Raw genomic sequence first — 20,869 nt, 5'->3', positions numbered from 1 at the left:
TCTTATGTAAAGCCAATTACACTTTACTATCTGTGGAACCACCTACCTGCAGGAACCTGACCTGACCACTATTGGTGATAGATCAGGTGATCTGAAGTTCACCCTGGCTTGTAACTGACCTGGCTACCACCAGCATCCATGCCGTTATTTCTGCTTTTGCAATTCTTTATTGTTAATTTAGGATGTGACCTTGCTCTGACTCGGGGTCAGTACTTTTTGTAACATCAAACCACCAGATCTGCTGGATCTCTGTTCTGCTGACTATGGGGTGAAAAAAAGAGCTTGTCTTTCAGTGCAGTCACTGAATCCACGTGGGCGTTCTCCGTTCTCTCGGACACAGAGGACCAGCTGTTCTCAAGGGGAACAGTCACATGTACCTAAAGGATGTGCCTTCACAAAACCAACCTAAAATGAAGTACTTTACCTTCACGGTGCTAAACAATTAAAAAAACATCTGGAATTGCATCTTTATATTATCCTAGGTATGATCTGGCTCTTTATTTCTTTATTACTCTAAAAAATCTAATCTCCAAATTGACTTGTTTCACTAACTCAATTTTTTAGTAAAGAGATCTAAAGACCAGTCCGATTTGACGCAATTGACCCTTAACGGATAATCCTGATCTTACACACCCCAGTACAGTAGGTGACAGAAAAGAAAGAAAGAAAGAGAGAGACCATAGGCAAACAGCTTGATTGACAGGTGTCATTATATCCACAAACTAGTTCGACAGCAAATCAGACAGGTGAGCAGATTACCTTTTGTTGAAATAAAATACATTCTGATGTTGATAAAATTTGAAAACTAAGACTTTGGCTCCTATCAGAAGTAACCTACTCTGTTCTATCAGTGTGTTGTCAGTTTCCTCTTTGCTCTGAATTGTGTTTTTTACTGCATGAGAACATGATGTGTAGCGTGAGAGCAGCGTGGCTTACCAGACATAGCAACAGTGTCTAAGGAGGGAGGGTTTTTGAGAAGGGTCAGTCGTAGCTCATCTTTGTCTTGCAGGTATCTTGTGCATGCGCAGAAAGACATGCAAGAAATGCAATACAAGCTACATATATTGTGCAAATCTTTAGCAACTATTATTTTGTGTTGGACATATAGCGCCCTGGCTCAAGGACTTCCTATGTCATAAACGTTCCTATCCTAGTAAATTAGGCAAAAATTCATTTTGAAAAACACTCATTTTGTTAAATGTGTATTTGCCATATAATAAACTGTAACTTAAATGCAACTACCAAGTTGACTTATTAAACAGTCCTAAGAAAGGCATTAAGTCTCATGAGGTATAAAATTAGGTCATTAAAAAAAATGAGGCTATTCAAATATTTCATAATGAGCAGGCCTACAAGATTGAGATCACATGTTTTACAAAGATGACTGCCCTATAAATAAACAGAAAATCCCAGAATCCTAACATCCCAAGTTTGCATTATACACAAAGGGATTTCTGCACCAAATCCCTATAAAGAATATTAGGCAACAAAAGGATTTCTGATAGGGTTTTATAGGTGAACAATGAACTTTACACAGCACCTCCCTTCTGCTTTCTGTCTTCCATCTCATCTCCTGCGAAACACGATCTCTGTACTGTGAAACGAGAGCGAGCACATAAATATAAGCCATTTAACTTCCAGCAGACATGTAAACACAGGCTTGGAAGATTGGTAATGTTCCATAGACAAAGAGAGCGAGAGGAAGAGGAAGGAGCGCAGTAGTTCACTCACTGTTTACTTTGTCCAGACTTCTTTCTCCAGCTATAAAAAACAAAAGGCTTCAGACCTTGATCTCACTCTCAGCCAGATGAAATCTCCTCACAGACTCTTGACCAGGATTGATTTGTTCTTAAATGCTTGCTACACAAGATAAGCAGAAATGCAAGACACTATTTATGGAACCAACAGACTACACACACCTGAAAGGCAGAGAACAAGCTCCCTTCAGAGTCTCCTCTCAATGGAATCACAGAGGAATGGAGAAGAATTACACAAAGAGGTTCAAGGTTTGGTTTTTGTTTTTCAGTATGCACCTCAGAAAATGAAGCAGCATGGAAATTATCAAGAAGAGAGAGTAGAGGAAAGAAAAGGCCCTTCTGAGATCTAGAGCGCTGATTAAATCTGGAAAATAAAGGAAGCCTGTGTTCTTAGAGTAACCGGACAAAATTACACCAGAACACAATTACGCAATTACGTGAAGCCGGTTTTTATCCAACTGCATAAGTCTAACCACGAGGAGAGATTGTCAGGAGAATATAAATCGCAAAAATGGCAATCTGAAGGAAGGCACGACAGGTCATGTGAGAGAGGAAGTTATGATAAGAGTGAGAAAGGAAAGAATAACATATAAGAAAGTGTGCGCGAGAGACAATGATTCACGATATACTTGCGCGCAACTTCTCTTTCAGTTTTCATTCTTGTAGGTTTCTTGAACACTTCCCTTTGATGTGGTTTTGAACAGAACAGGAAGGAGAATTCTGCTGAACCTCAAGCATCCAGCATGAGCAGCGTGTGCTTTTCTGTGGCTGCAGGGGAAATTACAGTACCCTCACTGCAAAGCATTTAAGTCCTGTTTTCCATTACAAACATAAATGTTCTAAACAAGAAACTGTGCACATATCATTTGTATCTTGCTATAAATGAATATTTCACGAAGTTAAAATTCCACTGATTTCCTGTAAATCACAACACAAGCATAACACACAGATTAGAAATGTTGCTTTCCAACTGAAATAAAATGTTTAAACTAAGTTTAATAGCTACTAAAACTAAACAATTACAATGAAAACGAAACATCTAAAAAAATAATGTTACGGTTTTTTCTTAAAACAACGTAAATGTAGATCTCTAGTTATCTAAATTAAAAGTTAAGAAGCTTGTATACATACCATGATTAAAATAATCCTAAAAAAATGTTATGTTAAATTATATTGTGGACCTTTTTTCATATAACAAGTACACGTTTTAAGACTTTTTAGATATTTTTCCTTGCATAAAAGCATTTCAGCGCTTTCTGACCCCACACATTTATAGCAGAGAGTGAGATCTTGACTCTCCTGTGACACACTAGCACTTCCAAGTTAAACACACGCATTCATGCATGTTTGGCTACAGCGGGAGCAAGACTTGTTTACACAAACTGTCCTTTTACAGAACACAGGGCTCTTTCATATCCAGATCAGAACAAGAAAATCACAGTCTTGTCCAAGAGCACACGTGACGTAACGGTGACACTCCACCCAGGCAATGCTTGAGGAGGAGAAGGAGACACCTCATTATGATACCAGACTTCAGAATGACTGTGTGTCTACGAACTGCTCTTCTGGGTCAGGACATTTTCAGCCACACTAGCCTATCAACACATTCTGTAACTTTCCGTTATTCATAGCTGACCTCGAGTAAGGCATGTAGCTAATCATTGACTTATGTACTCTGGATTATATGACCTCCGAAGGAAAACTTTCTCACACATTTGTATGAGAGCATTGGTGTGAGGAACTTGTGATTATAGGTCACGCTTACGCAAGTGTGATTTGACAAATTTAGGGAAGTGAAGGGAGGAAGGAAGGTGAAACTAACAGCTGAATTTGAAGCCTAACTGCGCTCATAATTACATGGATTGCTTCATGAGAGGTGCACACGCGTAAGAGTAATGCTGCAATAAATAGACTAGTGAGGCAAATTTCCTCTTTGATCTAATACTGATAGACATTTCACAAAGTGTATTCATCCCTACATATTACAGGGCCTAAAATTTGTCCTTTTTTGCCCTTTGCATCATTTCCACCTCGCAAATCTCAAAATCAGCTTGACTACTTAAGAACAACAACGCCCCCTTCTGGAAAATAGAAAAGAAATGTATTGTCCACACTTGTGGAAATTCATCTTCGGCCCCACAAATACATATACCACAAATTCTCTCAGCTGTGTAAAGGAAGCTTTGTGTTTGGACAGAGCGGCTGACAATCTGGAAATCTCAGTTAAGAGCGAATTACAGAGAAAAGACAATGGACATAGATGGCATTGTGCTAAGCCTGTCCAGTAAATGGTAGGGTGTCAGATTTAGTCTAGTAATTAGGTTGTTGTGTGCATGTGTTTGTTATTATTTGTGGAACAGATGGCTTGGCAGGTTGAGGTGTCAGGTGTAGGTTAGCTGTGAGTGCGGACACAGGTTTCAACAGTAAACTGATTAACCCTTAACACATACACACAGAGTTCAACAGCACAAGCAAACACATGTATTCACTAGGCAAACCGTTTCAGATGGAAGTCATGGAGAGTTAAGTTTTAAAAAAAGAAAGTACCACTTATCAAGCAACATTTATAATGCATAAAGTAACAATATTGGCATGCCAAGCCTCAACAATGAGAAAAGGTGCAATTATGAAAAAGTAAGTTGCATTTGTCATAATCGTGAGAAATAAAAATTGCAAATCGCAAGATGCTGCACCTTTCTGTGACAAAAAAATAACTAAATGAAGAAATCTTTAGCTAAACCCTTTCACATTTCTGGACCTGCATTGTAATTGAAGTTGTTGTTAAGCTCTAAATCTAATTTGAGGTTTGGAATAGGACGGTTCACTTCAAATCACATTTGAAGGTGTAAATCGGGGGTTTAAAGAATATATGGGACATATGGTGAACAGGCGTGGGCCTCTAAATCGTGACCCTTAGGGGCTTATCCACAGGGATGAACTGTGATTGGCACATCTAAATGTGTGGTAAGAAATCCTGACCTACTGCAGTGTGGCGGTCCCTCACCTACGAGAGGAGCTAACGAAATCAAGACGCGAAAGGGAGCAGAGAAATACTTATCTGAAGCTATATGAAAGCAGATTCACCGAAGAATAAAGCACCTGGACCATGACCGCGAGGCTGCAGCCGAGTGAACTTCAGGCTATGTTTGGAGAGGAGAAGGATTATTCGTGCTCCCTCAATGATATTGTTCATCACACAGAGGTAGATATCTGAATGTACAATATAAAAGACTAATTCACCTCATAATTAAACATTTTTAAGGTGAACTGATATAAACTCTGTAATGGAAGACTCACTGGGTATACTTTTTTATACTTGACTGTAACATTTTTGGTTTCAATTTACCATTTGGACAGTAGTTTGCTTACGGTTTGTTTGCTTTTGGTCTCTCGGGTGTGTGAGCTGCAGTCTGAAGGGGACACCTCGGCGTGCGACTTGAGTTCTCTTTCTGATGTTGACTACGGGCAGCCATGTGCAGCCCCTCATCTGCAGGGACCTGTGTTCTCCAAACAGGAATACTACACCAAACTAGACGAGCTAAAGAGAGAACACCTGAGAAACATCGCTGAGCTGGAAAAAGTCTACCTGAGCCAAAACAAACCTGGTCAGAGAGAAAAACAGCTTATTGCTTGCTGGAGACAAAATGGAGAAGATACAGAGAGGTGTGCGAGTCAAATGAGCTAAACAGAACATGGAAAATACGTTGAAATAAATCTCACTGCCATTTTAATGCAATTCGAAATAAATTATATTTTCAAACATTCAACTACTTGTTGAAACTGATGGCTTATATTAATTGTAATGTGCTTTCTTCACTCATTTGTATCTTAAAAACCTCAGATTACACCCATGGTGTTTTTTCCTTGACCTCTTGCATTAGTGAACAGGTGGAGCTCATCCAGATTGGGAGAAAGGCTTCAGTGGGCCATCTGAAGAATGGTGTTTCTCCTCTGAAGTTAAAGGTCAGTGAGTGAACCTGGAGCTGAGTTACTCAAGGATTTTTTTTCATCAAATATTTTAACACTCTCTGAAAAAAGACAAGCTGTATTAGGTACTTGAAAAAAAAAACCCAGGATTTAACCTGAAGGTTGATTTGGATACATATCAAGTATGTGCATTACAAAACCCCTCAAATTAATAACTAGCTTAAATTTAATCAGCAACATTCTCTGGCCTTTGCAACTAACTTTTACTGTCTATAAAAAAACAGAGACAGTTTCCACTGAAATACCATTATGAGTCAGGACACGGTTACTTTTAAATGCTTTGTGGTTTTAGCAGGGAGAGCTGAGAGACCCACACTGTTCAGTTTGTTCAGTGTTTGTTCACTGCTCAGTGTTAATGTCATTAATAGAGTAAGCAAATTTGTAACATTAATCATGTGAACCACTTTTGTACCGATCATAAGATGATCTTGGGTCCACTTAAGCACAAGATCCTCTTTAGGTATATGATCATTAGGTCAGGTGTCATACAAACTTGTGAAGATATTCTATTATAGTATTGATGTCATTTAAGCAAAAGGGGAACAAAATAAATACTGGCATTCTGAAATTCATGTAAATATTAAAAACTAAATTTCTGTGAGAGTGGTATGCTGATAATGTAATTTAGGGAAAATACTGAAATCAATGAAATTGAGTAAAATAAGCTGACATACATTTCTGTTATAATATAAACAAACTTAAAAATATTATACCAATTTAATTTGGTACATTATTTTAAAAGTGTAATTTTATCAAGCTAGCTACATATCTTAAATATTTATGTTTGGCCCTGGACGTTTGCTGAGATTCTCTAGTTGAGAACCACTGGTCTAAATTATAATTCTTAAAGTGACAGTTTGCTCTAAAATTAAAATTCTTAATTTTGATGTTATGAATTGCTTATGCTCATGGCATTTCAAGACCTTCATTCATCTTCATAGCACCAAACAAGATATTTTTGATAAAAGAGCTTTCTGACCCTGTTTAGACAGTGAAACTACCACATTCAAGGCCCAGAAAGGTAATAAAGTCATCAATAACATAGTCAGTCGTCAGTTATGCATGTGACATCGACCATAAATCGACCATCGACCATAATTTTATGCCGCTATAAAAATAGTTTTGAGAGCAAAGAAAACAAAAATATAAAAAATTACTAACCCTCGATACCCATTAGATATCTATGCACTGCACACTTAAAACAAAGTCACATCGCATATTATTTTGACCATTTTTTGTACTGATTTAAAAATCAAAACTCCATTTAAGATCGAAATGTACAAAGAGTTGCAGAAAACAGTATAAAAATATAAAATTTAATTTGAATTTCTTCCAATGCAGGCTCGGCAGAACTCCTTGGAGGAGCAAAGGAAGTTGTCTCACTCTCAGCAGAACTCATCTCTCAGTGCAGCCAATCAGGGCATGGACAGCCTGAGACAGAATTCCAAAATAACCATTCCCAAACCGTTTCGCATGATGCTTCGCGAAGAGGATCGCAAACGGCGCAATGTGAAAACCCGCTCTGAGATGGAGCTGGAAAATGAGAGACTGAAGAAAGAACTGGACGAGCTTAAAGAATGTAGCAAAAAGTTTCGCGCTAAACCAGCCCCCCCCTCCACTTATTTGCTCTTCTATGACATCATCAATAAGAGCCCAAATAAGCTCCAGCGGCAAAAGTCTAATCAAATCAACCAAATGGATCACCATGGAAACCAACACAAACAAGGCACCCAAGGCCAATCCCCACCTCTTCCGCAACAGCAATTTAGCTTCATTGAAAGAGAGCGAAAGAAAAGAGAGAAAAAACTAGCGGATGAGCTAAATAACCTGACTCCCAAAACAGAACGAAGGGCATTCAAAGCCAGACCCGTACCGAGATCTTTATATAGGCCCACCTCACCAACCTGCCAGATATACGAGGCAGTTCATCTGAATCACAGAAGCTCAGCGTTGCCTCCTAGCATTCTGGGTGACACACTGGAGGAGGGAGAAGAGACCGAGAATGAGTATGATGATGAATTTTCAAGGCCACAGAGCACAGATATATCACGCTGCAGCAGCAACCTCAGGAAATGGAAGAACAAGGCTGCATTGCAGGTGGAGGAAGAGATAGAGAGAAAGAGGAACAGGGAAAGAGACAAAGACTGGTCCTACTTTCATCCCCTACGCAGAACCAGCCTATGCCACACGCAAGAACCCCTGAACACCTGCAAGAGTGACTACATCAGTGTTTAAATCTGAAGCAGCCTACATTACAAAATATATCATCAGTACTATAACTCTATAGAAACAGATATTGTTTTGTTTTTTCCTTGTATTACTTTGGAGAAATAAAATCATGTAAACAATAAATAAAGTTAAAAACCGATTTATTAATTTCTATTACATGTCTCGTCTTGACTGAATTCATTTTCAAATTATTGCACTGAATAACTTGAAATGACTTCGGATGTCAGGTTCATTACTTTATTAGCAGTGCTTTTTCTTTAATGTTTCTTTAGTTAAGTGAAGTATATTATCATATCAGTTTTAGGGTTCTATGTTCAACTAAAATATATATTTTTTACAGTGCTTTCGAAATATGAATGCTTCTTTATCAATTAATTAAAACTTTAATTTAAAAAATTATATAATTATGAAAAAATAATTTAAAAAAATTTAAAAGATCATTGGGGCAGTACCCTTGCAAATGTTACTAATCTCTACATTTTATTTAATAATATGTACTTAAAAGTACTAATATGTACCTTTAAGGTATTCATATGTACTATACAGGGCTAAATACAAAGGTGGAAAGATTAACCTTACAGGATAACTTTTACTCTTCACATCCCTCATTGACTCACACACAAGTACAGCCTTTAGTCTATATCCTCAGGCCTCAGTCCACACTTCCTGAGAGTACGTCTGACATATGGAATGGCGTCCTGCAGAAACCACTCTCTTCTGTACAAAACCAGCATCACATCCAGTAACAGACTGTGCTCCCTCCTCCTGCAGAAACAACACAGAACCAACCACATAAACTCTGACAATCAAATGTCATGCACATACTATGGTGTGAAAAAGTGTTGGAATTTTTCTTATTTTTGCATGTTTGACACACTTCAATGTTTCAGATCATCACACAAATTTAGATAAAGATAACACAAGTAAACACAATGTAGTATTTACATGAATTTTATTATGAAGGCAAAACAAAATCCAAACCCATATTGCTCTGTGTGAAAAAACCTAAGTGTGGTTTATCATACTTGTGTTCAATTTCTCTAACCACACCCAGGCCTGATTACTGCCACACCAAAAAAATCTTGTAGGGCAATGACTCGCAATGGCTGTTCGTGACTTTAGACTGAAGAGAACTTGTGTTCTGCAGCAGGACAATGATCCAAAAAACACCAGCAAGTCCAACTCTGAATGGCCGAAGAAAAGCAAAAACTAAGACTTTGGAGTGACCTAGACCGAAGTCATGACCTGAATCCTATTGAGATGATGTGGCATGACCTTAAAAAGGCAGTTTATGTTTAAAACCCCCCAATGTGGCTGAATTACAACAATTCTGCAAAGATGAGTGGGCCATGAGTGTTGCTGCTAAGGGTGGCCAAACCAGTTATTAGGTTTGGGAAGCAAGCACTTTTTCACACAGGGCCATTTGGGTTTGGATTTTATTTCCCCCTGTATTATCTTCCACCGAGTAATATTTAAATGTGTTTAATCTGAAACATTAAAGTGTGACAAACATGCAAAACAACCAAAAAAAAAACCGGATGCTCACAACTGCTTGTAGAGGTTTTGAGGTTTATAAAGAGGCTGTTCACAGTTGCTGTTGTTTGTGGTTTCAGACTTTTCTGTAAACTCCTCCTCAGGATGCTGAACCTCTTCGCACTGACTAAAGCAGCATTCACTTCCTGTTGGCATGACAAAACAACACCTTAAACATTAAAAGGAATACTGAATAATGAACGTTTTTTTCAAAAGATATAAAGGAGAATATATGGATCATTGCCTTGTGTGACACCTGCAGGACACTGCTGAGACACATGGTGTGAGACGACAATCATCTCGGTGTTCGTGGTGACAGCGTGAGAGTGAGAAGTCTTTGTATCTGGACTGCCTAATTCTGTGAACGGTGCCGAGCTGATCTCCCTCAGAAATGACTTGAGTTTCTGTCTCAAACCAGCATTTTCCAAGCACACCTGCAGAAGTAGCATGCATACATAAGCAGAACATAAACATCTTTTGTTTACTTGCGTTACTGCTCTTTTAACTAAAATAAACAATGTTTTTAGAAATAATAAAAATTAAGTTTCCAAAAAACTAATAAAATAAAAATGTTAAATTAATCAGCAAAAATATTTTCAATATTGATAAGAATGGATGAATCATGTAACACATGTAACCGCTGCTAAAAATGTAGCTTGGCCATCACAAGGATAATTAAATTATTCCTAAAGACACTGTAATAATATTTTACAATATTACAATTTTATATTGTTTGTCATTTAGATGCAGACCTGGTTATTTTTCTTTCAAAAACATAAACAAATCCTACCAACTCGTTACCTTTTCATAGGAACTTTTTGTGTCCTCTAAGTGTGTCATCAGTTCAACCTGTAAAATGAAATTAAACTGAAATTCACTTAAACTACAAATAAAGGGTAATACACATCTAGTTTTACATTCTCCAGTTTTTTCAACATTTATGATTATTCTATAAATATCCAGAGACATCTGAAAGTAAGCAACGTGTAGGCTGATTTTTCCAAAAAGTGTAAAAAAAATAAATAGTTTAAAGCTTCCCAATGACACAATGTAACACTGACTCAAACTATGGTGTGAGTTTCGAGGTGAGACTATGTTTGACTAACCGATGCCACAGGAGGAGCATTTATAAAACTGTTTGAAGTTACTATTTTGGTGTCGGTGGAAACACCGAAATTACACACTTCTTTGGTAATGGTTTGGTAATGGTGTATTGTTTCTGTAGAAAGATCTGTAGAAGATGACCTTAAGAAAAAGTCTAAAATAACTGAATAATACTTTAAGATTATAAGGACAGAATGAAACATGAAACCTTTTCAGTCTTGAGCTGGCTGAGCGAAAGAGACACACTCTCTTGAAATCTTTTGAGCTCTTCTCTGCTGGTCTGTAGTTCTGCTAACAAGCTCTCCTACAAAAAGCACAATAATATCACGTTCACATAATCAAACAGATGTCCTAAAACTCAACATTGGTAGGCTGTATGTGATCTGTACCCGCTGGTTGTTATGGGTTGACACAAGCTGGCTGTTTCTCTCTCTGGTGCTGTTGAGCTGTGTGAGCAGTTTCTGGACGTCCTGGGTCAGTCTCTCTCTCTCAGAGAGCAGCGTTTGTGTCAGCATTTTCTCTCTTTCACGACATGAGCTCAGCTCTGTTCTCAGCTCCTCTGCTTCTGTTTGCAAACACACCTAAGGGACAGGCAGAGACATTACTGTACTCAACACTGTCTATGGCACAAAACATACAATTTGCATTTTAATCTATAGGTTGGTGTTGAAAATGGCACACAGACGAAATCACAAAATTACCATCTTTCTTAAAATATAAATGTCAAAACATTAACAAATATTTACCTGTTTATTTAACTCCACTTTTACATAACTGAGTAACTTATTTGTTATTTTCATTTAAGGTTTTTTATTCTATTGCTATTAATTTTCTATTTTTATTATAAACTCTTTCTACATTTAAGGATGCAAGAAAATATCAGTTTTATAAAAGAAATGAATACTAGAGGCAGCAAAACTCTGACACCTTTTATTCCTCTTCACAAAGATTTACAAAGTTTTGATTAATAAAGCGTAATTTTTTGCACAATTACTTGAAGAATGTGATTTATGATTTCAAAACAATATTGATATGCTTATATTTGAAAACTGATGCTTTTTAATGTTAGCATCTCACATATACAACGTCATATCTGTGTTTTCAAAGACGGTAGGTTTGTTCGGTAGCTATACTGGAGGTGAGGAGCTCCGGTTCAAATCCTGTGTAACTTATGGTTCGACAAAACAGTTCAAATCTGCACTAAAGGAAGTTGAAATGGCACGGTTGCGTCAACAAATGCATTTTTATATCAGTTTTGCATTTGTTAACACTATCGGGTCCTACACGAAGAGCATTAACTTTTAGAAACAGCCCATGAATATTTAAATTTTGAACCACCGCAATTCATATCAATATCAATGTAATATAATGAGCTAGGGTTTACACAATGAACCTATGCTTTAGCACCACTCTGTGGACACCTCTTTTTGAAACTTTGAAAGGAGGTACATATTTTTATGAGACCAGGTTGAATGTAAAAAAAGTTATCTATTTTAAATAACTGCTGTTCTGTTGAACTGTTAATCAAAGAATCCGGAGGCTTCCACAGAAATATTAAGCAGCACAGAATATGAATAATAATACATTTTTCTTATGCATCAAATCAGCATATCAGAATGATTTCTGAAGGATCACGTGACACTAAAGACTGAAGTAAAAATGCTGAAAATGTAACAATAGTAGAATTTTTACTGTATTTTTGATCCGATAAATGCAGTGATTTCACAATTTAAGTCCTTGCATACCCCCGCTTGGCACATTTTCTTATCGCTTCAAATGTTTGTTCAAAAGCAAACATATATGTTCCATTCAAAAGGCACTGAAGCATGCGAGACATGAATTTAAATCACATTTATTTACAAAGGAATATATTTTACCCTTGTCCATGTGAAGATGCTGCACAGCGCAAATGGATTCCCCCTTCACGGTGTAGGGAGCAGTGAACACTGTATAGGGACCATATCAGTCGGAACACAGTTCATGCACGGAGATCTCTTCTAACTAGCTGATTATCAGAATCAGGTGTGTTAACTAAGAGAGACATGCAAAATATGCAAAGTGGGTGTACGCCAGGACTGAAATTAAGACCCGCTGCTCTATAGGAACAAAGTGACATACTATGACAGAATCTAGCGCATTACTGGTACCTCTGCAGTCTTTAATACTCCCACATCTGCAGATGTACTGCTTGTAGATTCTTCATCTCCTCTTGTCTTTTCCCAGCTCAGTCCCTCTGGTCTCTCCTGTGTTGCTCTTGCTCTCAATTCATTCTCCATTTCTGCTACTTTCTGACTGAGAGAATCTTTGTCTCTCCTAGCCTGAACGATAATCTTGTCATATTCCTCTCTGATCTTTCGTTCCCGGGAACAGTTAGGACACTCCACAGCTGCTGAGGGAGCTGAAAAAGGTTCAAGAGAAGATGTAGAGAACCTCTCTACAGAACGGCGCTGTGAAGTTGAAAACTCTGATGTCTTTACAGTTCTTTCTTTCCCTCCAGCATCATAGAGAACTGCCCCGGAGAGGGAACGGGGCAGGGAGCGGGTCCTACCTGCAAAGTAGTTAATAGTTCCTTGTTAGCGTTTAAAGTGATTACTGATTTTATTTGAAAATTTGCAGTTTGTTACCATCGGCTCTGTTTTTCTCATCTCCAGGTCGAGATCCGCGACTGTAATGCCCAGGTGGTTCGATTTGTCCTGGTTTCTCCAGCTGGGGAAGAAAAGTTCTGAGCTCCTGCCCATCTCCACAGTGACCTGAACTGAGCTGAACTGGACTGACTGAACTCAAAAGATTGGGAAGCTGAAATTAAACGACAAACGTGAACATACCAGACCAGATACTTTCTCATGTGAATGATTTTTAAAATAAAGCTTTAAATGTCTAGCGTACCATCTGGCTTGTTCCATGGGAATTTTATGGTATTTGTATAGTTGTTTAGTTTAACTTGTATAGTTAAAATGTACTTGACAAACTGAATGTCTTAATAAAACATTGTATATTGTATATTCAGATTAACACTGTCCACTTCTGGCTCAGAGTGTTCTGATGATGTTCTCTCTCACTATACTGTAACTTTAGAAACAGGCCACTAGAGGCAAAACTATTCAAATGAAGAGTCAAACTGATGAGCACAATAAAAGTTGCCCCTTTCATCTTTACGACTCACTCAGCTGCAAAAGGGCACTTGACATACAAACACATTCAGGGTTTAAAGTGAAGCTATAAATTATGTCTACGTGAATATGTGCTGTGTATGTGTGTGGGTTTAAATCTCACCTTTCTGTCAGATCCGACTGGTGGTAAAATCTGCTGTCTGTTCAGGTGATTCATGTCCTTCTTCCCATTCAAATACACACATAAATTTATTTTTGTGAGATTACATAATTTATGATGATGAACATGATTTTATAAAACAATTAGATAAGAGCGGTGTGTGTAAGACTTGATATGAAAGTGTAGTCACTGCCAAAGATGTATATTTTATTTATTTATAACTTATATTTAAAATTAAAGATTTTTGAAAATACCCTCACGCTCAGGTCATCTAAAATGTAGATGAGTTTGTCTTTTCTTCAGAACAGATTTGGAGAAATTTGGCATTATATCACTAGTTCACCAGTGGATCCACTGCAGCGAATGGGTGCTGTCAGAATGAGAGTCCAAACAGCTGATAAAAACATCACAAAAATCCACATGAGTCCAGTCCATCAATAAAGTTTATCAGTTGTTTGAACCCATTCAAAGCTGAGGATAAAATAGTGAGCAAGCGACGCAAAGCTAAATTTCTTCAAAAATGCACAAATGAAGAAACAAACTTATCTACATGTTGTATGGCCTGAGTGTGAGTAAAAGTTCAAGAAATTTAAGGTGTAAAAAGGGTTAAAACTGTCAGCAAATATTTGTAAAAAGACTATTATTATTATAGGACAATAATTTTTTGGGGGGGTTTTTTAAGTTGAGTTACATGTCGTATTGTGGGAAGACTGTATGAGCATTTGTTGAAGTGTGATGCATATTCTGAAAGTATGTGTTTTCAGAATGAAAATGCTCCTAGGAAGAGTGTGTATACCTGCTCAGGTGTGTAATGTAACTGAGATGTGTATATGGGTCTTGAAGGAACAGCCATGGCTCTGGAGGCAAACTGTAGAGAACTGAGAGTTTCAGATATTAAAGATGACTGAGATGACACTGTGATCACCAAACATGTCCGGCAGTTTCCTCCCAAACTAAACCAGAAGACAAAATAAACATCAAACTCAGAAGCAGTCAACAAATGTTGAAGAGAGTGGAGAATGCACGCGATGATGAGTTGATGATGCTCACCAGTCTCTAAGAGCTCGGGTTAGTTTGGATTCTCTGTATGGGACATGCTGGGACCCTGCAGAGCTGAGAGCAAAAATCACCTAGAAGAAAGGAGTGAGATTTTCTGTATTTTGCATTTTAATACTTTTTTGTAGTATAATTTCTGTAGTCCAGGACAGGTATCAAAACATTTTTAATGTAATCTATGTCCAAAATGACTCTCATATTATGGAATTTTTTCTTCAAAAGAACAAGAACAAGAAGAGGCCGCATCAGGAAGAAGAGGCCTCCACATTATCTAAACGTAAATAATCAAAAGAAGAGGTCAATATTCAGAAAAAATCATTTTTCTGTGTTAATGTGACATGACATCTTCCCTTCCCTAAATGGAAAGCTATGTAATCCTACAGATCATTTCCTGTGTCTAATTTCCTGCATATGCAGCCAACACATTGATATGATTAAGATAGGGCTCTTAGACTGATAAATAATCACTGGAGTATGTCTTGAGATACTCAAAACAAACTCTGCTCTTCAAAAATGCTGTTAGTCTGACCAGGACAACAGTGATAATAGATAAAGCATGCTCTTTTTTTGCTGACATGTCTGACGTATTACTAACATTTCCGAATATGGTGAGGGAACGTTTCAGCATCTTGGTCTCTTGTGGGCTTTCATTTGTGGCATTAAAAGTTCTCCTAATGTCAGGAACCACAGAACTACGACACTGGGGGTTGAGAGAAAAAGTAAACATTACAATTTTAACTCTATTATTTGTAACCCAAACCTGTATTAAAGTATATAACAAAACTGGAATATCTTGACCATTTGTAGCAGCTAATCAACAGTACTGATATTCAGAAAAACATCACATGATTTCTTTTTAGTTAATACTGGACAAAATCGCATGTCAGATAGATACAGTTACTGTTTCAGCTTATTTGTGCACCAACAAAAAAAAAAAACTTTACACACAAAGCCATGTTGTTGTGCCTCTATGAGCAACATTTTGTAGATTTGTGTGTTTTATTACATTACAACTGAATCAACCATTTTGAACGAATCATTTAAATAGATGAAATTCAAAGACTTAATTATAAAGACAAATCACCATTTAATGCCTGGATCAAACAATAATTCAATAATTCAAAGACTTTATCATTAAGACATGTGTGGCATTAGCGTTTAGGCGAATCATTCATAAAGATGGTCAATCACTGATAATGATTAGTTCAGAAAGACTTTTTTTCTTTAGGTAAACGTTAAAAACAGAATTCAACTTGGAAACTTGGTTAAAACAGTGGTCAGTATTTTAGAATAATCATAATATTTTACTATTATAATCAATGTCTTACTAAAATATCATGATCTGACAAAAAAAAACATCTCAGAGTAACATAAACTTACTTTTCCTGAGCTTGCCAGATCCACCTAACAAAAAGCAAAAATCGTGCTTTGTGAGTTTCATAAATCTTAATCAATCCACAAATATGGTGCTCACTACAAGTATGCCAAGAATGTGTATTTCACACAGAGAATACCTAATATTTCAGTCATGCCAAAAAAAGGAGTCTAAGATGCTATCATCTTACCAGAGTGAGTTTGCTGGCTGTCAAAACTCCCTCTGCAACCATTAAGCACATACACACACGAAGGGAGGGTAGTTAATCAGATTTGTATTAATAGAACATAATTACGCCGCGACATTGTGAGTTTGCAACACACCACTGCGGGGGGTACAGGGAGACCCTGTGGGAGGCTCTGGTATGTTCATATCTCCCTACAATAACAATCAGACTGCAGGCAGAGGTTCCTAGAGCTGACTAATGCGTAGGGGGTTGACTGCGGGGAGAAACTGACCGACAAATGGACTAAGTTACCCATTAAAAACAAACAAAATATTAAAGACTGTAAGTGTAACTCTCCTGAAGCATCATGTATGAATAACATTTTTTTATATAATATCTTTTTCAATCTAAGATTTAAAAAAAAAAATGACAGTTTAGACAATTCAGGGAGACTTTAGTAAGACATATATGTTTTGGAAACATAAAAACACCTACCAGGGGACTGGAGCATTGTGTTAATGACCACAATGTTGAATACCATGTGGGATCGGCTTGAAAAATCTCCCTTTGAAATCCCTGAAGAATGTAAGAGAGTTGTGACAAATGAAAAGATTTAATAAAGCAAGCTTAGTTCACCCTGATCTTCATATTTTTAAATGAAATAGTATTTGCTCATCAGATCAGATTGAGTTACTGGCTCTTAACCTGTGTGTCTGAGGGCAGAGCCGCGGCGATGCACCTGTAGCAGATCTTGGGCGGAGTTCACCTCCACCTCCGTCAACCCATCGAGACGCACCACCTCCTCACTGTCACGCACCCAGATCACCTCACTCCCTTTTGGATCCTGAAAAGATCATGAAGAGAGACAAAAGAACATCTGAACACTTAGACTTCACATGTCTCATATATTCCAAAGGTTTTTTTAAATGCCGCAATTTACTGGTGTCCTACAGTACAATTTTCTTAAATGTGTAGCGAGGATGCATTAATCAAAATACTTTTAAATTATTACAAAACAAAACATATATATATATATATATATATATATATATATATATATATATGTATGTATGTATGTATATATATATATATATATATATATATATATATATATATATATATAAATGTATTAATTTGTATATATATATATATATATATACGTATATATACGAATATACACTTACATACATACATTTTTAACAAAAAACAAAAAATCACAAAAATATTAACAAGCACTGTTATAAGCAATTTTTCAGCTGCATATTGATTTCTGAAGGATAATGTGACATTAAAGCCTGGAGTGATGTCTCCTTAGCCTTCACAGAAACTACTTTTTAAATATATTAAAATGCATAACTCTTATTTTAAATTGTAATTTTTTTTACAATATTAATGTTTATATTTTTATTAAGATGTCTTCCAAAAACATTAAAATGTTGTAATAAGAATCATGCTTTATGATGTCATAATGCTGATGAATAATATTAATTAATATTTTGTTCTTATAACTCAAATATTCCCTTGAACTGATAAAAGTATACAATTAAAAAAAAAGGTTTATTTGCCCAATTAATTAATGTATAATAATTGTAATTGATTTAATTGATGCAGTAATGTAATTATACTTCAAATACTTACCAATAGGTCATAAATCTTTTCATTGAAAATGTGGTAGAATGAGACTCTGACTTTGCAGTAAGATGCCTTGGGGGCTGGATGATTTGAATTAAGGATTGTTCTAGGACGGTAATGAACAGGTACTATTATGTACAATAAACAGTATGTGTTTTAAATATCTCTTACCTAAAACAGAACATGAAATCTTAAAGAAATAATTTGCCCAAAAATGACAATTCTGTCACTATTTACTCACCCTCAAGTAGTTCCAAACCTGTATTGATTTCTTTGTTCTGCTGAACACAAAGATATACTGAAAAAAGGTTTGAGTCACCAATGACTTCCATAGAAGGAAAAAAAAATACTATGATTAGGAACTACTTGAGGGTGAGTAAATGATGACAGAATTTTAATTTTTGGACAAGCTATTCCTTTAAAGATGTGACTTTCTAAAACCCACAGCCTGAAGATTTGATACAGGTGAAGATGTCCTCAGCAGCGCGGCTAATGATGCCTCTGTGTTTGGCTGACACGCTGCATCCCTGCATGGTATGAGTTTTCCCGCTGCCCGGAGAGCCATAGACAATTACACAGCCATTATAACCCTGCATTAGATGCTCGACCAGAGACTGGCACAGAAAGACAGAGATAGATTAGTATCTCAATGCACAAATAAAATATATTAAGTACTAATGTGTTGCTGTGAACGTTCTTTGAACCTTTGTTGTGGACTCATAAACATCGCTCTGTGATGCCTCCTCATTTAAGACTGCATCAAGGTCTATAATATGAGGCTTGTGACTCTGGAGAAGGACAAAAAACATTTTGAAAACACCTTCAACTTGACTTTATTGCATACTTTGGTTTCACTTGAATCATTTCGTTCTGTTTTTTTGCAAAAGAGCACGGTGAATCTAATTAAGTGACATCTTTGATCTCATTCAAATCAACACTCACCCTTCCAGTGTCAACAACTACTCTGTTGAGATGTGTCACTTTGATGGAGGCCCTGGGTTCATCTAAAGACACAGAATGTTCTGGTCTGTTCACTGAGGAATTGAAAAATGTGGGTTAAATAGTTTCAAGATAAGTACAATGGAATGAGGTAATACAATGAAATAAAGTAAACACGCAATCTTCAGTAAAAGTCGTGCAGACGCTTATATGCATTGTTTTAATGTACGTGTGTGAGTGTGTGTTCTCACGGGCACACAGACGGACAACCACTCTGAAACTCCTCTCTGTGTTTAGGCGTTTGGCCGCAGACATCCTCTTCAAACTTTGGCGTCTTGCCCATTGGATAAATGTTGTAGACAAAGACAGAGATATAGATGCACGATTATAATCATGAACAATAATTTACTAATTAAATTCAAGCATAATGCAGCTTTCATTTTAACCAGACATGATCATATTAATGACTGATACCTGTTTTCTTAGCAAGACAGAGACAGATCATCAAAAAAAAGTAAAGCGGTTTTATAGAAAGTAAGAAACTTTCATCACATTGTAAAATACTGTATGTGTGAACATGTATGTATGAATATGTAAAAAAAATATATAATATATAAAATATAATGTAACAGTAATTGTGTTAAGGAAATTTACATTTTCACAGGAATGAATGTTAAAAATAATTTTTTTTTTTTTATTTTAGGTTTTTTTTTAGCATTACTATTGCTTTTAAATGCAGTAAAGATTTGTTTGTCAGAAATGACCATAAAATACTGAGAAACCATTGTGGTAAATAAGGACTAATCCGTTATGTTTGTATTGGATTTAATGTACTCTGTCAAAGCCTACACACAAATACAAAACACCATCCCAGTAATACCTATGACTTTTAAATAACATTAAACCTTTACCCAGCAGCATAAAGTGTACGATAAACACCACAATTTACACGTAAAAACAGATGAAACTATAAAAAATACAATAAGCGAGAGTTGGCCTACGTAAACTGTACCTGATTATTATTACATATTCTGAAATTAATCTGATATTGACTAAAACGACATAAAAATGTTTGCTTAAAAATTGATCCTATAGTTAACGCGCTTCAAATCGTCAAGTAAAAAACCCAGTGTGGGATAATTTATGGAGAGACCTACCTCTGTTCAACTGCTTCAGCTGTTTCTTCATGAAATCAAGCTACAGTCTCTCCAGAGCACATTACTCCTGGAATAACAACCTTGAAATCCGCTTCCAGATAACCAGCCTGTCTCTGCAGAGCTGCTTGGAGTGTCACACTTGGAGTGTTGCTGACATGTTTTTGTTTTAATATTTTGAGAGCTCCCGTTGTTAATCACTCCTCACCTCAGGTCGCGCGGATGAGCGAGCGGTCTCGAGCGCCGTTTAATTGGCGTTCATGCGATCCACGCGCGCGCATGGAGGCGTGTGAACGCTTCGCTCGGACCGTGTCTGCGTTCCGAAAATCTAAACATTTTTGAACCGCTAAAAAAACTGCAAATTACATTCAGATTTGTACCTAAGTGTCATTTTATTATATTCAAATGCCCAACAAAACAGCCTTACAAAAACACACAAACCAGTATAAGAAGGTGTTCTTGACGGTTTACGACGGTCTCACAGATAATTTCCCCAGCCAACTCATCTAAAAACTGTCCGATATGACCAGCAAAGCAGCAAAATGAAGAGCTAAAATCAGAGAATAATTTTAAGGTGGTTTAATGTGTCAGGAATGTTCTGTCCTGTATGTGACTTTTGAATAAGCTTTGCTTCTTAAATAACTACCATGGCCATATTTGTTTATTC

General features: G+C 36.7%; 2 protein-coding genes across 4 annotated transcripts; one reads left to right on the top strand and one right to left on the bottom strand.

Annotated features, from left to right (window-relative positions):
- Positions 1–2,522: 2,522 nt before the first annotated feature.
- On the top strand, positions 2,523–8,123 carry LOC122362320 (protein FAM161A-like). 2 transcript variants are annotated; one of them, XM_043263748.1, is made up of 4 exons: positions 2,523–4,959; positions 5,167–5,420; positions 5,639–5,720; positions 7,086–8,123. In XM_043263748.1, the coding sequence occupies exons 1-4, from the start codon at positions 4,864–4,866 to the stop codon at positions 7,977–7,979; spliced, it is 1,326 nt and encodes a 441-aa protein (XP_043119683.1). In that variant the 5' UTR covers positions 2,523–4,863; the 3' UTR covers positions 7,980–8,123. The 2 variants fall into 2 exon arrangements, with proteins under 2 accessions (XP_043119683.1, XP_043119682.1); XM_043263747.1 differs by having other exon boundaries at positions 5,152–5,420.
- Positions 8,115–20,389, bottom strand: si:ch211-63b16.4 (kinesin-like protein KIF3B). 2 transcript variants are annotated; one of them, XM_043263745.1, is made up of 22 exons: positions 20,206–20,389; positions 19,300–19,382; positions 19,052–19,143; positions 18,814–18,897; positions 18,573–18,723; positions 18,116–18,189; positions 17,183–17,321; positions 16,973–17,053; positions 16,502–16,533; positions 16,317–16,340; positions 15,532–15,636; positions 14,931–15,010; positions 14,677–14,833; positions 13,884–13,943; positions 13,235–13,406; positions 12,758–13,158; positions 11,000–11,191; positions 10,819–10,914; positions 10,308–10,355; positions 9,751–9,940; positions 9,520–9,652; positions 8,115–8,738 (listed from the first exon to the last, which is right to left on the bottom strand). In XM_043263745.1, exons 2-22 carry the CDS (start codon positions 19,361–19,363, stop codon positions 8,606–8,608), a joined length of 2,508 nt encoding a protein of 835 aa, XP_043119680.1. In that variant the 5' UTR covers positions 19,364–19,382; positions 20,206–20,389; the 3' UTR covers positions 8,115–8,605. The 2 variants fall into 2 exon arrangements, with proteins under 2 accessions (XP_043119680.1, XP_043119681.1); XM_043263746.1 differs by having other exon boundaries at positions 13,884–13,940.
- Positions 20,390–20,869: the final 480 nt, after the last annotated feature.

The sequence above is a fragment of the Puntigrus tetrazona genome, chromosome 17, assembly GCF_018831695.1.
Source record: "Puntigrus tetrazona isolate hp1 chromosome 17, ASM1883169v1, whole genome shotgun sequence".
Lineage (NCBI taxonomy): Eukaryota > Metazoa > Chordata > Actinopteri > Cypriniformes > Cyprinidae > Puntigrus > Puntigrus tetrazona.
This window is presented reverse-complemented; position numbering and strand designations above follow the sequence as displayed.

What these genes read in the sequence shown, in the direction of transcription:
- LOC122362320 (XM_043263747.1), top strand. Translation starts at nt 4,864, where the DNA reads ATGACCGCGAGGCTGCAGCCGAGTGAACTTCAGGCTATGTTTGGAGAG. An exon ending in AATGGAGAAGATACAGAGAG is followed by an intron (nt 5,421 to 5,638) that starts GTGTGCGAGTCA and finishes CTCTTGCATTAG; the next exon opens with TGAACAGGTGGAGCTCATCC. An exon ending in TTTCTCCTCTGAAGTTAAAG is followed by an intron (nt 5,721 to 7,085) that starts GTCAGTGAGTGA and finishes CTTCCAATGCAG; the next exon opens with GCTCGGCAGAACTCCTTGGA.
- si:ch211-63b16.4 (XM_043263745.1), bottom strand. Translation starts at nt 19,363, where the DNA reads ATGTCTGCGGCCAAACGCCTAAACACAGAGAGGAGTTTCAGAGTGGTT. An exon ending in CTCTGCCCTCAGACACACAG is followed by an intron (nt 17,054 to 17,182) that starts GTTAAGAGCCAG and finishes TACATTCTTCAG; the next exon opens with GGATTTCAAAGGGAGATTTT. An exon ending in CAAAACCTCTACAAGCAGTT is followed by an intron (nt 8,739 to 9,519) that starts GTGAGCATCCGG and finishes TTGTTTCTGCAG; the next exon opens with GAGGAGGGAGCACAGTCTGT.